This window comes from Trachemys scripta, chromosome 2, assembly GCF_013100865.1.
Source record: "Trachemys scripta elegans isolate TJP31775 chromosome 2, CAS_Tse_1.0, whole genome shotgun sequence".
Taxonomy (NCBI): domain Eukaryota; kingdom Metazoa; phylum Chordata; order Testudines; family Emydidae; genus Trachemys; species Trachemys scripta.
The window spans coordinates 81,803,047-81,817,421 of NC_048299.1; the positions used below are offsets into that span (position 1 = coordinate 81,803,047).

At 47.4% G+C, this 14,375-nt stretch overlaps 1 protein-coding gene across 33 annotated transcripts in view; it reads right to left on the minus strand.

Annotated features, from left to right (window-relative positions):
- Positions 1–14,375, minus strand: part of CLASP2 (cytoplasmic linker associated protein 2) — a 277,986-nt gene that overhangs the window by 213,676 nt on the left and 49,935 nt on the right. For all 33 annotated transcript variants that reach the window (XM_034761038.1, XM_034761043.1, XM_034761035.1 and 30 more), the window contains exon 7: positions 7,742–7,812. In XM_034761038.1, coding sequence (XP_034616929.1) covers positions 7,742–7,812 — 71 coding nt within the window. The remainder of the gene's footprint in view (positions 1–7,741; positions 7,813–14,375) is intronic.

Genomic DNA, 14,375 nt, shown 5'->3' on the forward strand with positions numbered 1-14,375 from the left:
TTCCACGGACATTTCCAGGAGAGAGGTGTACCCAGTGCTGACGGGCCGAGTATCATAGAATATCAGGGTTGGAAGAGACCTCAGGAGATCTAGTCCAACCCCCTGTTCAAAGCAGGACAAATCCCCAGTTTAAAAAACACCCCAGTTCCCTAAATGGCCCCCTCAAAGATTGAACTCACAACCCTGGGTTTAGCAGGCCAATGCTCAAACCATTGAGCTATCCCTCCCCCCACCACATTGCTGTTGTATTGTCCGTCATAACTGATACACACTTCCCTTCCAGATGAACTCGGAATGTTTGGCATGCTAGGCGGACTGGTCTCAGCTCCCTGACGTTGATGTGAAGGGAGAGCTCTGACTGAGACCAGAGGCCCTATGGTCTCCCAAGTGTGCATCCCACCCCAACACTGACACGTCCATCACCAGCAAGAGGGCTGGTTGTGGTCTGGTGAAGAGAACCTCCCCCTCCCCCCCCCCCCCCCCCACACACACCCCACCTGCAGTTTGAGCCACCACAAGAGGGAGTTAAGGACAGGACAAGATAGAGTGACAATCTTGTCTAGACCATCCCAAACCGGGCGATACACTGAGGCCAGCCATGCCGGAAGAGGCCAGAATCTCAGCCTGGCATGTTGTACTACACTGCAAGCGGCCATGTGACCCAGAAGCTTTAGGCAATTCCTTGCTGTGGTGGTAGGAGACAGCTTAAGGCTTCAAATGATGTAGCCCAGGGACCGCAATCACGATTCCGGGAGGTATGCCCTGGCCTGTGTAGAGTCCAATACCGCCCCTATAAACTCTATCCACTGCACAGAGGACAGGGTTGACTTTTGTACATTCAGAAGACCCAGGTCATCTAAAGTAGTCCTTATGAAGCTGACTTGTGCCTGCACTTGCGCCCTGGAGCAGCCCTTGATTAGCCAGTCATCAAGGTATGGAAGATTTCCACACAACGCTTGCATGCATTTGATAAGTACTTGAGGAGCCACCGACAGGCCGAACAGGATGACTGTGAATTGATAATGATTGTGGTTCACCACGAGCCTGAGGTACCTTCTGTGGGAAGGCGTGATTGAAATATGAAAGTAAGCGTCCTTCAAGTCGAGGGCAGCATGTCCCTGGATTCAAGGAAGGAATAATGGCGACCAAAGAGACCATGCAAAACTTCAGTTTCTTCATGAACCGGTTGAGATGTTGCAGGTCTAGGATGGGCCTGAGGTCGTTTTTGGTATTAAGAAATACCAGGAATAGAAGTCCTTGCCCCTCAGCTCCTGAGGAAACTCTTCCACTGCCCCCAGTGTTGGGAGCAAGTGCACCTCCCATGTGAGGAGTTGCTCGTGTGAAGGGTCACTGAAGAGGGATGGGGAAGCAGGGGTGGAAGGGCAGAAGGGTAGAGAATTAGAGGGACTCTCCCCTTTCTACCATGCAGAGTACCCAGCAATCCAATATAATATGGGCCCACGCAGGGTAGAAAGGGGACAGCTAGCACAAAAAGGTAAGGCGGGATGGATCCAGTGTCCAGACTGGTGCGTCGCCCCCGGGCGCATCTTCAAAAATTCTGCTTCTAGCCAGAGGACTGCTCTGTCTGACCAGAGTCCTGGCCTGACAAAGGGTGAGGCCTCCTTCTATTGTTTCTATTCCGCCTGTGGAAGAAGTCTTGCCTATTTTGCTGCTGGTAAAAAAGAGGCAGGGACTCCAGCTTAAAGTGTTTCCTTTAATTAGCTGGAGTATGAAGGCCAAGGGACTTGAGAGTGGCCAGAGTCCTTCAGGCTATGGAGGCATGAGTCTGTTTTCTCTGAAAACAGGGCCGAACCCTCAAAGGGGAGGTCCTGTATCGTCTGCTGGCCTTCGGAAGGGAGCCCAGAGACCTGCAACCAGGAGCTCCTTCTCATGGCTATCCCTGAGGCCACATTGTGGCACGCTGAGTCAGCCATCAAGGGCTGCCTGCAGCGAAGCACGGGCAACCAGTTACCCTTCCTCCATGAGCGAGGAAAACTCCACCCTAGAGTCCTCTGTTAACAGCTCCACGAACTTGGCCATCGCTCCGCAGGTGGTGTAGTTGTACCTGCCAAGGACAGCCTAGTGGTTAGATATACGGAGCTGGAGCTCCACAGTCGAATACATTTTCCTCCCAAGGAGGTCCAATTTTTTTGCTTCCCGGTTTTTTGGAGATGGGCGTCTATTCATTTCATATTTTTTATTTCTCTTACACTCACTATTCAAAATTAAATGTGAGTTCTAAAATGCCTAACCCGTCCTGGCTGGAGTAATTATCCCTACGGTAACTTTTTAAAAATATATATTATATCTAGGTTTCTACTGGTGATGTACATCCAGACATACCTTGGTGCACATAAAATTTATTCCACACATGGATGAAAAAAATTAGAGGGAACATTGCCGGTGGGGTGGGTGGGCATAGAGGTACTCGTAGCCTCTAGAGCAGTGGTCTCCAACCTTTTCACGCCCAAAATCACTTTTTGAATTTAAGGGCAACCAAGGATTTATCCTGCCCATTCCCTGAGGCCCCGCCCACTCCATCCTTCCCTCTTTCCGTCGCTCCCTCACCCCCACCCTCACTCACTTTCACCAGGCTGGGGCAGGGGGTTGGGGCTCGGGAGGCGGTGTAGGCTCTGGGCTGGGGCTGAGGGGTTCGCAGTAAGGGAGGGGGCTCTGGGCTGAGCCTGGGGCAGGGGGCTGGGGTGTAGAAGGGGGTATGGGGAGCAAACTCTGGGAGGGTGTTTGGGTGCAGCAGGGGGCTCTGGGCTGGGGCAGAGTGTTGGGGTGTATGAGGGGGTGCTGGCTTTGGGAGCGGGGTCAGGGCTGAGGCAGAGGTACAGGAGGGGGTATGGGGTCAAGGCTGGGGCAGCAAGGTCAGGGTGCAGGAGGGGGTATGGGGTCAAGGCTGGGGCACCAAGGTCAGGGTGCAGGAGGAAGTAAGGGGTGCTGGCTCTGGGAGGGGGCTCAGAGCTGGGGTGTGACCTCCCACCAGGCAGCACTTACCTCAGGCAGTTCCCGGTTGGCAGCGCAACAAGGCTAAGGCAGGCTCCCTGCCTGCCTCGACCTCACACTGCTCCTGGAAGGGGCCAACACACCCCTGCGGCAGGGAAAGATGGGGACACGTGGCTCTGCGCACTGCCCCTGTCTGCAGGCACCGCCCCCAAAGCTCCCATTGGCCACAGTTCCAGATTCCTGGCCAACAGGTGCTGCGGAGTTGGTACTTGCACACAGGAGCAACGCATGGAGACCCTTGCCATGGGGCGTGCTGGCTGCTTCCGGGAGCGGCGTAGGGCCACGGCAGGCAGGGAGCCTGCCTTAGAGGCAGTCCCGCTGCACTGCCATGGCCGGACATCACGATCAACTGGGAGACTCCCCAAAATCGACCAGTTGATCGCGATTGACCACTGCTCTAGAGGGAACAAACTACTTTCACTCATTTCTCTTTGTGTTGGCGGCAAAGAGGCAGGGGTCTGCCAGAGAGTTTTAGTGGTGTCACTAATTGTTTTAATAAGTGGCAGAGCACCACGGGAAGGGCCCAAAGGGGCCAAGATGTGGACCATAGGGTCCGATGCTGCATCCACCTCCTCAGCCTGGATTGACAATGTTCTGTGCCAGCCTCCTGAGTTGTTGTTGGAGCACTCTGCTATCCTCCAGGGAAGGGGCCTGCCAATCCCCTTATCGGGCGAAGAAGAGGACAAGGCCCTAGCTACAAGCTGGTCCTGTTCCCTGCCCTTGGCACCGAGGGGATCTCAGGGGGCTTGGTGTTCTGGCGCAGCCCCTGGTGCCAGAGCCGGCGCAGTCAGTGCCGGTGCGGTCGATGTGGACACTGGTATCGGTGTAAGTGTCATCGAATGCTTCGGTGCCAGGTGCGGTAATAGCCTGGTCATGCTGGGATAGTGGAGCAGCAAAGGTATCCGACGCCATGGAAGCTGACCTCGAGTAGGACCATAGGTTCTGATGGAAAGTCCAAGGGGTCTGAAAAGGCCACTGAGCAGGGGACTGCCGCTGACGGCCATGGTGCTGGCTGAAGGTGTCTCCGCCTGTCCGAACTGGAGCTCCTGCTCCCCCTGGATTTGGAACGACTCCGCTTCAATTCCGAGGACTCTGTATAGGAGGACCAGGAAGGAGCGGTGCCACTTGATTCCGGAGAGCGTCATCCAGGGCTAGGGGACCAGCGAGGCTCCCCCATGTGCGCGCTCATCGATGGCACTAGAGACTGGGGTCGAGGGATGGCAACAGGCGCAGAATCATTGTGGGTTTGCCCCTGGACGGCACCGGGGTCTCATGTCCTGTCCTGCCTTGGACAGGGGGCAGCACCGTGAAGGCGATAAGGTCTCTTGCCATCTCGAATGCCTCCAGGATGGATGGCATCCGAAGGTCCTGGCCCTCACTGACCGGTGAAAGATGGGGGTCTGGACTCGACCAGTCCCATGTAGGGGCAGGAGTCAACGTGACCCCTGAAGCCAAGATCGAAGTCGCGCGGCCCAATGTGGGTCTCACGGCAGTGGGCTCCTTCTGCGCCCCTCTAGGCATAGGAGAGCAACCCCTTTCAAGTCTCTTTCTTATGAGGCACTGGTGAATGTGAGCAGTGCCAGCCCTGTCCTTTCGGTGCCAAGGGTCTCTACTCAAGTCTTCCTCGACGCCAATTCGTGCGCCGGCAGTGCCAGTGCACTCCGAGCACCTCATCATCGGTGTGGGGATGGCTCCATCAACTCAGATGGAGAGCTGCCTCCATGAGTATTAACTTGAGATGCTGATCTCTCCCCTTCTGTGTCCTTGGACAGAAACTTCTGCAAATTTTGCAGCATTCTTTTTGATGAGCTTCCCCCAAACACTTTAAAGAAGAAGAATGGGGGTTGCTCTTGGGCATAAGCTGGCCAGAAGCTTCGCAGGGTTTAAAACCCTGAGATTGAGGCATGCCCCGTTACTGAGAAGAAAGTGGAGGGAAATCCCCAAATGAAACTTGTATGTAAAACTACTAACTACTATGTAAACAAACTATATAAAAGAATGAAACTTCAACTGCTAGAGACAAGCTTGCCAAAGCAAGAGCGAGCATTCTGGCTAACCATCACAGATGGTAAAAAGGAACTGAGAGGGTGGTGGGTCAGCAGGGCCCTATATCCAGTGCCCTACAGGTGTGACCCCAGAAGGTGCCTGAGCCAACCCAACATACTGCTAGGGGGGAAACGCAGCATGTGCACACCTAATTGGAATTGACATGAACAAGCACTCGAAGAACACCTGTGTTTTACAGATAAGATAACCAAGGTTCAAGAGATGTTAAGCAGCCTGCTTAAAGTCAGATAAAAAGACTGAGGCAAAGCTCAGAATACTAGAGTTCAATAACGAGTGCAGTATCATGGTACATCTACAATGCATGCTTGCAGTGGGTTGCGTTGCATGCCCAATGTCTCCTACACCCCCGCTCCCAATCCACACTCAAATCCCTGTAAGAGGTAAGCTGAACCTGAGCTGGTGTGCTCAGGTGGGTGTATGGGGAAGAGCACGTGTTGAGCTATGATATGCACCTTCCTCACCCACCCACTTTGTAACATGTAATCTCAGAAGTAGGCTTGGCTAACGTACGCCCACATGCACACGAGTCAGGACAGGTGCATACTGCTGCGCAGACATACCCTAAGGCAGTGGTTCTCAACCTATTTATCACTGCAGGCCACATCCAATATTACCTATATGGCCCTGAGGATGTCACATGGACGCAGCTGTGTCCTGACTGGACTGCAAGCAGCCCATGGGCCATAGATTGAGAACCACTGCCCTAAGGTTATGTATACACTGCAATGTAAACCCAGGGTTAATAGAACTCAAATTAGCAGACCATGGGTTTGTTAACCTGAGGCTTCAACATCTACATGCATTTCTTAATCTGCATCTCCAGCTTCTACACTGCATTATACAGGCCCAACTCCAACCACCCATATCCCAGACGTCCTAGTGCCCTCCCAAAATGTGGCCACTCTAGCCTTTTGTCTAGTACAGCGTCCACCAAATGTTACTGTTTAGAGTACAAAGAAACTTGGTTCGTAGGATTGGTATGGTGGGTCCCGTGCTTTTCTTGGCGGGGGGCTAGGACACCACCCCTTGCCCTGGTCTTCAGGCACCGAGGGCCCCACTAGTGGCCCGGGAAGGTAGTAGAGGAGGGAAGTGGGGAAGGGGTTTGGGCTTGCTCCTCACTCTGAGCCCCAGCCCCTCTCAACCCCTATGGGTTTCTTACCCTCTTTCCCCTTGGGTAGGGTTATCTTTGGTCCTTGACTGTGTGGGAGGTAGTCTCCCTCCCCTGCTGGGGCAAGGTCTACCTTCCTCCAGTTCTCTGGTCTTTCAAATCTCAGCAACACACCTACAAACTCCAGTCCTCTCTCCTTCCTTGTATCACCCTGACTGCCTGAAGCAGGGGGGTTTTATTAGGTTCCTGACAGGGCCTTAGTTGACTACAGGTGCTCCAATTAATCTGTAGTAACCTTTCCTAGTCTATAGGGAACCACACCTTAATTAGCCTAGGGCTTGTATATTTCCCCTCGACCACTCTCCCATGCTCCCTGGCCCTGCTGTATCACAATACTAATTTTTGGAAAATGCATTTATATGTAATAAAACAGGGTGACAACTCTAATTTCTCTACTTTTTAAAATTATAATAGAATACACTTTTAAGGCAATCTAGATTTGTCTCAAAAAACAACAATCAGAAAAATCCTATAAATGTAAATCTGGATTTTCTTACATCTGAGACAACAAGAAAAAATGATGAAAGCTACAAAAAGTAGTCTTATTGAAGTCACTGACGCAGCACCTTTTTAGTTACAGTATTAATTTTTATAATTGGCTTTCACTTAAAACACAAAGCTCAAAGTAATTTATTAATTAAAATAATGAGTGATGTTTCTGTTCTTTCACTACAACCAAATACTATACTAGAACCACAATGGGGAATTTACAACAGGAATTCAATGCACAACAGTTTGCCTCAGTGAACGGCATCAAAACTAACAACAGTTAAAAAAAAAAAATCTAGTGAAGTAAATTGGCTAGTACAGTGAACTTGAGTAAGATCAGAGTCCTTACTTCAACCCACATCAAGTTTTCTAATAGCTAGAACAGTTTCAAAATGCTCTTTCAATTGTTTATAGACACTCAATTTTTTTTTTTTTTTTTTTTTTAAAGAAAAAAAAACTGTCAATATATTTAAGTTTAATTCCTGGCGAGAGACATGATCTAACTTAAATATATGTAATGTATGAAAATCTAATAAGGAATCACACACACTTATTTAGATAGCTTTTCTGAAACCTCCTCATTACCCCTTACTGAGCACAAAAGTAACTATTCTGAACATATTTTGAGGACCTAATTGCCTCAGTGGTGCTGCAAAACTTCACACTTACATGGTGCAGAGATGTAAGTAATGAAATTATAGCAATCACTGCAAGATATTTTAGTCATTCACATAGTGGGGTACAAGACTGCTGTGCAGAAAAGGATATTAACAATGACTTCAAGAAAAGACCATCAGTATATGAGAGAGTAAGCATTTGTTAGAATTACACTAATGTGGAACATTCAGATTGTGGCTTAAATGCGTATTTCTACAACAGATTAACGTGAACTTCACTTTTGTAATGCTAGTAGTTCCACAAAACAGATTACAGTGCTTAATGCGGGTTAGATGTGAGTTTCATTAACCTCCGACTTTGAATAGCAATATATAGTTGCATACTTACCACTGATGTTACTTAAAATCATATTTCCAGAGTCTCTCACTTCATCAAATTTTGTAAATATTGCTTGTAACCTGGAAATAAGGGCAAAGATCAATTTTAACATCTGTGAATAAGTAGAGATATTTCCCCAACCCCCAAAATGAAAAATAAAAACTAAACTCCAACTCAGTTCTAGCTGTGTTTTCTTCATGAGCAGATTTATAGATGAATGGTTGAAACTCAAGCTGTTTATTATTCCAGCCATTAGAAATCTATGGAAACAATGTCTGAACGACTTTTCCTCTTGAATAAATTCCATATATTCTAACAAAAACAAAATTCACTTAACAATTAATAAAATTGTATATTACAATTAACATGAATTAAAAAATCAGAAGTCTATTACTACTTACATTTATATTAATGGCATACTCTATGCTTTATGTGAACATACTACCATATTTACGTAAAGCTCTAAAAAGTAAAGTAGCGGGTATATTGTAAAAAATTAAGGATAAGATTCAATTTGTTCGGAGGCAATTACCAGATTTGTCAAAATCTCTGTTTTATTTTAATAAAACTACTGTTCCTAAGAGTAGTTTTGCTTTCCAGTAGCAGGAAAAAAATAGTTATATTTCACTTTCAAAACATACTAAACATTTTACTCTTATTAAAGTAAAAGGTAACAATATTTTATGTATGATTACTAAAACAACAGAAATATGCTGATTACTCTAAGTGCATGTAAATAGACAGTAAAAGAAACTACAGTAAAAGCTGTGTTATCTGACACTTTACCAACCAGAAACTACTATACACCGGCATTTCTGATCTTCATTGAAAGCCCAGTTTATAGTCCGGTTGGCGTGGGGCCGGTAGGCTCCCTATCCGGCTCCGCGTAGTTCCCCAGAAGCGGCAACATGTCCCTGCTGCTCCTAGGTGGAGGAACGGCCCCGAGGGGTTCAGAGTGTGGGAGCGGGTACGGGGCGTACACTTGGAGGGAGTTTGGGGGCAGGACGGGTCTCAGGACAGGGGGTTGGTGTGCAGGAGGAGTTTCAGGATGCCATATCCAGGTGGTGCTCACCTTGGACAGCTCCCTGCAAGCAGCAACATGTCCCTACTATTCCTAGACGGAGGTGCGCTGCCCCAGTCCTGAGCACTGGCTCCGCAGCTCCCATTGGCCAGGAACCAAGAACCAGGGGCAGCACCTGCAGATGGAGGAAGCAAGCAGAGCTGCCTAGCCACACCTCCAACTAGGAGCAGCAGGGACGTGTCGCCGCTTGCAGGGACCTGCCTGAGGCGAGCGCCACCCAGATCCGGTACCCCACGCCCCCTCCCACACCACAACCACCTGTCCCGAGCCCCTTCCCAAACCCAAATTCCATCCCTATTAATTAACTGGAATTTTTTACTTAGGACCCCCCATTGCCCCAACATGCCAGATAACAAAGCTTTTACTGTATTCAGTTAATATCGTCCATATTCCTCATTTATCCCTGAGTGCTATGAGGTAAAATGTACTTGCATCTATGTATTACTGAAACAGACAAACCTGAAAGCAATGGATGGCAATTGCAGTTGAATATAAAATTAAAATAATATTTACATTTTCCGGGCTTGGAATATAGCCATATAATACGTCAACCTTTTACAAAAAGAATAGAGCATAGAATAATTAGGCTACATCTACACTAGTGACTATACACTTGTCCATACACCTGGTTGTGCCATAATCCCCTTACTGTCAAATCTCAACCCCAGGAGCATGTGAGTAGAAGGGAGTAAGGTGAGTGGAGGGCAGTAAGCTAGTATACCTGATGGGTAAATACATGCCTCAGCTGTGGCAGTTCTGTACCTGTGCCAGTGTGGGAGAAAGAGGCATGTAGCAGATCCCAAGTTCCAACAGTCCTCCACCCACACTCACACAATGCAGGGAACCCTTTCCTGCCTGGCCCCTTACCCAATCTATAAGAGTCCCTGTCTGCCCATTGTCACCAGCAGTAGAGAACTGCACTGACCACTTCAGAAAGGTCTTTTACTCTTTAGCTCACTACAGATAAGCATGCATCCTGTTCCGAGACTAGTCGCCTGGTCCTTCACCCACAGCCAGGTCCTGAACGCTGTATGGTCGGAGTACATTGCCCTCCACAACTTCATCCAGAGCAGCAGGAACATTTATCTGTACTGGTAAATTTCATGGAGAGTGGAGCAGGTAGGCACCTACCAGATTCCACCTACTGACAAAAACACATGAAGCACCTAAGGCTTCTATACTGGAGGACAAAAGACTCAGTCACTCCAAGAGAGATCCTCATACGTGCCCATTCTATCATGTGCTGAACCAGGTGCTCTCAAGGGCTCCCAGTACAGAGACAGAAGTGTCTCACAATCCCTTCCTTAATCCTGCTGGTTTTACTGTCTGAAAGGAAGCCGGTAAGGGCTAGGGTGAGGAAGCAGAAGGGTCCAAGGAAGAAGCTCCAGAAAAAGAGCATGTCATTCTATACCTGTACTCGAAGGAGCTAGTAGAGCAAGCCCCTCCCAACACCTGGACAAACCTCAGGAGGACCCCAAGCTGCAGCAGGAGCTAGAACCCAAAGCTGGTAAGTTACAATGGAGTGCCTCCCTCTCACCAATATCTCCTCTTGCTACAATGCCACACTCCTGATTTTAAGCCCAGCCCTCACTCCACTCAACCCTTGTCTGAGTAAGACAATGCTATATATCAATAAAATTGAGTTCCCACTATTACACATTTGGCAGAAGCTATACAATTTATGGAACAATCATTTCATCTGTATCTGTACATTTCCTGGCCAGTACATAGGCAACAAAAATTTGGGGGGCCATGCATGCCAAGGGAAGGGAGGAAGTGGGTTTAGAAAAGTCCTTGTTGGGTACAGCATACTTGTAGAAAATGTATAGTTGGTTGTAGAAATTAACAGTTCTCTCTTCATTAGAAGACTACACAGTGTATGTGCTCCTCCCCTCTCTCACTGGTCTTAATGTCTCCTTACAAAAGGGAGCTGCACAGAAGTGGAAGGAGTGGTTGAGAGGGAGGTTCAGGAAGGGAAAGGAAACCCTTCGGATGTCCAAAGAACATCACAGCAGTCCTCTCTTCCTTGGAAGATTATAAAAATTTTTACCTTCCTTGCCCTTGGTGTCTGACCTCTCCTCACACTGAGCCATGCTGCACAAACTAGGAGAAACAGGGGTGGGGAAGAGATCTAATCCATCGGTTGCATAATTACAAGTGCAGTGTTGCTTTGCTGCGGAGAGGTGTGGGGCTCATAGTTCTAACCTGAAACTTCAGGGAATGAAATAAAGCTGTGCTGGGTCTTATTCTTTCCACTGCTGTTAGCTGGACACAAGGGCCGGAGACCACAGCGATAGCAAAGGGCTGGGGGGGGTTGGCGGTGTTCGTGGTTCACTTTTCCATTCCCATGGAAACTCTGTATGCTATCTTAGATTATAGTCAACTTCCAGTTGAATTGCCTCCCAGTCCCATAAGCATATTTCAGCAAGTTTCTGGTGTACCAGTGTGACATTTTGGGGGATCAGGGAAACCAGTAAGGGGTTCTGTCACTTATAGCCCTATAATCTTGGATGACTTAATGCTACACTACTATGACTCAAAGCCCTGACACCAGTAACAAACCTACAAGCATAAAGGTCTGACCCTGGCTTTCACCAGCCCAGTTACGCCTTGCAGGATGACCTCAACAGCCTTTCCACTCTGAGTCTTCCCAAACCCGTCTACTCCAAGTTTTTAACTACCAGCACTCTGACTTTTCCTCTCTGGTTTGTCATCCCTGAAGGAGTGAAACCTGCCCCCAGTTATCAGTTCACTTTGGCACATATAATCCATACTGTTTGCACAACAAAGGGCTACTTAGGAGTAAAAATAAACCAAAGTTTTATTTAACAGAAAAATTGTATTCAAAGATGAAATAGTAATGAAAAACAAATGCATACAAGTTACACAGAAAACAAAACAGATGCAACATCAGGGTTTACACTTCGATATTCGCTAAATTCCCTTTTTTAAAATAGGTTATCTATTGCCTCTGAACAGTTTCCCAATGGACCCCTCTCATAAAAGGGATACAGTGTTTCACAGACAGCACCCTGTGTAAATGTTGGCCCTCTCTTTCTCTCTGTTCTTCACTTCAAACCTCTTCTCTTTCAAGGGTCTGCAGTTTTTTTCCCCCTTTCTCTCAGACTATGGCGATTCAGCATGGAAGAAATTCCCTTCTCTCCTAGTTTTTCAAGACTAGTGGTTTCTTTTTAAATACAAATTGTTTCAACGTTTTCCCAATAACCCTAACGGTACACCATTGTCTTTTCCTGACTGGACCATAGATGGGTACTTGAAAATAGTTTTGCATAAACAACTGGTTTGGGAAGAGCCCCTCCCTGCTGTAAGATCTACTTGGAAGATGGGGTTATTTATCTGTAACTGGAGGGTCTTCGAGATGTGTGGTCCCTATTTTTATTCCAAATGTGAGTGCACGTAGGCGCCATGTGCCAGACACGGAAGATTTTCGTAGCAATGGCCACTGACCCATGCATACATCATTCATCGCCTCATATTTCTGGTGAGATTATATTAGGCTGTGCAGGTCAACGCCTCTTCAGTCACCCATTTACCACCAAGCAGACGGGAACAGAGGGTGGGTATTGGAATACAAATTGGGACCCCACATCTTGAAGAACTTCCGTTACAGGTAAGTAATCTCCTCTTCTTCTTAGAGCAATGGTTCCTTTATGTATTCCGAACATGGGCAAGGAGTACTCAGCATGGAGGTGGATGCAAGGATGCAAGAAGGAATGCAGCCTGTAGTATGGCATGGCCTATTGCAGTGTCTTCCGCTGTCCCTTCAGGAATGGCATAATGCAGTGGTTTTCCACCTATTTACCATTGTGGACTGCATATGCAGCTCTCTATTGTGTTACGTGATCAGCATCCACACAATACATATACTACCTGTATGGCCCTGAGGGTGTCACATGGGCCACAGCTATGTGCTGACTGGGCCACAGGTTGAGAACTACTGATGTAATGGGTTGTGAATGTATGTATGGAACGCCACATTGCCGCCCAACAGATGGCCTGCAAGGAGATGTCCACAAGGGAGGCAGATGTGGCTGTCTGCACCCGCATTGAGTGCCCCCCGTAATTCCAGTGGGTGGCAGAGGTGTTGGATAGCCTATAGCATTCACGGATGCAGTATGAGACCCATTTTGAGATTCATTAGGAGGGGAGGGCTCGGCCCTTGGAGCCGTCAGCAACGGCAACAAAGCAGTCTGGCAGAGAAAGGCTCGACTTCCATGCAGGAAGAAAGCCCACGTGTGGCAGACATCAAAGGAGTGAAGAGCCCTGTCCGCAGGGACGTAACGCAGCTTAGGATGGAAGACCAGAATGGGAACATACTGGTTAAGGTGGAATTCTGAGACCACCTTCAGGGGGAACTTGGGATGCCAATCAACCTTCTGCTGATGGCATCTGACTCAAATGATGAAAATGAACATACATCAGTCCACCCTGCTTTGGAGCGTTATCGAGTGAATCCATCATCAGTATGGATGCATGTCCTCTGGAATGGTGGTTGAAGCATGAAGGGACATATGAATTTTTAGCGCCTCTGGCACGTAAATATCTTAGCACTGTTGTAGCCAGCGTTGCATGCGAACACCTGTTCTCACTTTCAGGTGACATTGTAAACAAGAAGCTGGCAGCATTATCTCCTGCAAATGTAAAAAAAAACTTGTTTGTCTGAGCGATTTGGCTGACCAAGAAGTAGGACTGAGTGGACTTGTAAAGTTTTACTTTGTTTTGTTTTTGAATGCAGTTCTTTTGTACAGAATTCTATATTTTTAAGTTCAACTTTCATGATAAAAAGAGTTTGCATGACAGTATTTGTATTAGGTGAACTGAAAAATACTATTTCTTTTGTTTTTTACAGTGCAAATATTTGTAATAAAAAATAAATATAAAGTGAGCACTGTACACTTTGTGTTGTAATTTAAATCAATATTTGAAAATGTAGAAAACATCCAAAAATATTTAAAATGGTATTCTATTGTTTAATCGTATGATTAATCATGATTAATTTTTTAATCGCTTGACAGCCGTAGTTAACAGTCAGAGGAATTAATGGTTAATGACTGTCCGTTACAGGGGAACAAAACAGTCACAAATATATTTAGCCCCACAACTATGTGCCAAGCAGATGCACAGCGTGCCACCTTCTGCCTCTGTTTTTCCAAGGTATGTGCATATATGGCATCCTAGATTTCCCTTGCATGTTGGGAACCGCAACCGGTGTGCATGCGGGTGGAATCCAGCTGTCTATACAGATTTTGTAAACCAGATCTGTCCTGCGCCCACTCTGGATAGCAACACTCTCCTTGACCCTACCAAACGTTACATAGCATACACCATGCAACAATTACACAAACAACGCTGGCCACAGTGGCATCCACATGGACACACAGGCAGTGCCAATGAGCTTTCAGCCTACCAAACATGCACTCAATGACCATTCTGCAGCTAGTACCTGAATTCCCTTTTTCCGGGGCTGCAGATGTTGGGGTGTGGTTTCATGAGCTAAGTGGGGAACCCCACATAACTGTTCCTAAAAGTAATTGATGGCAC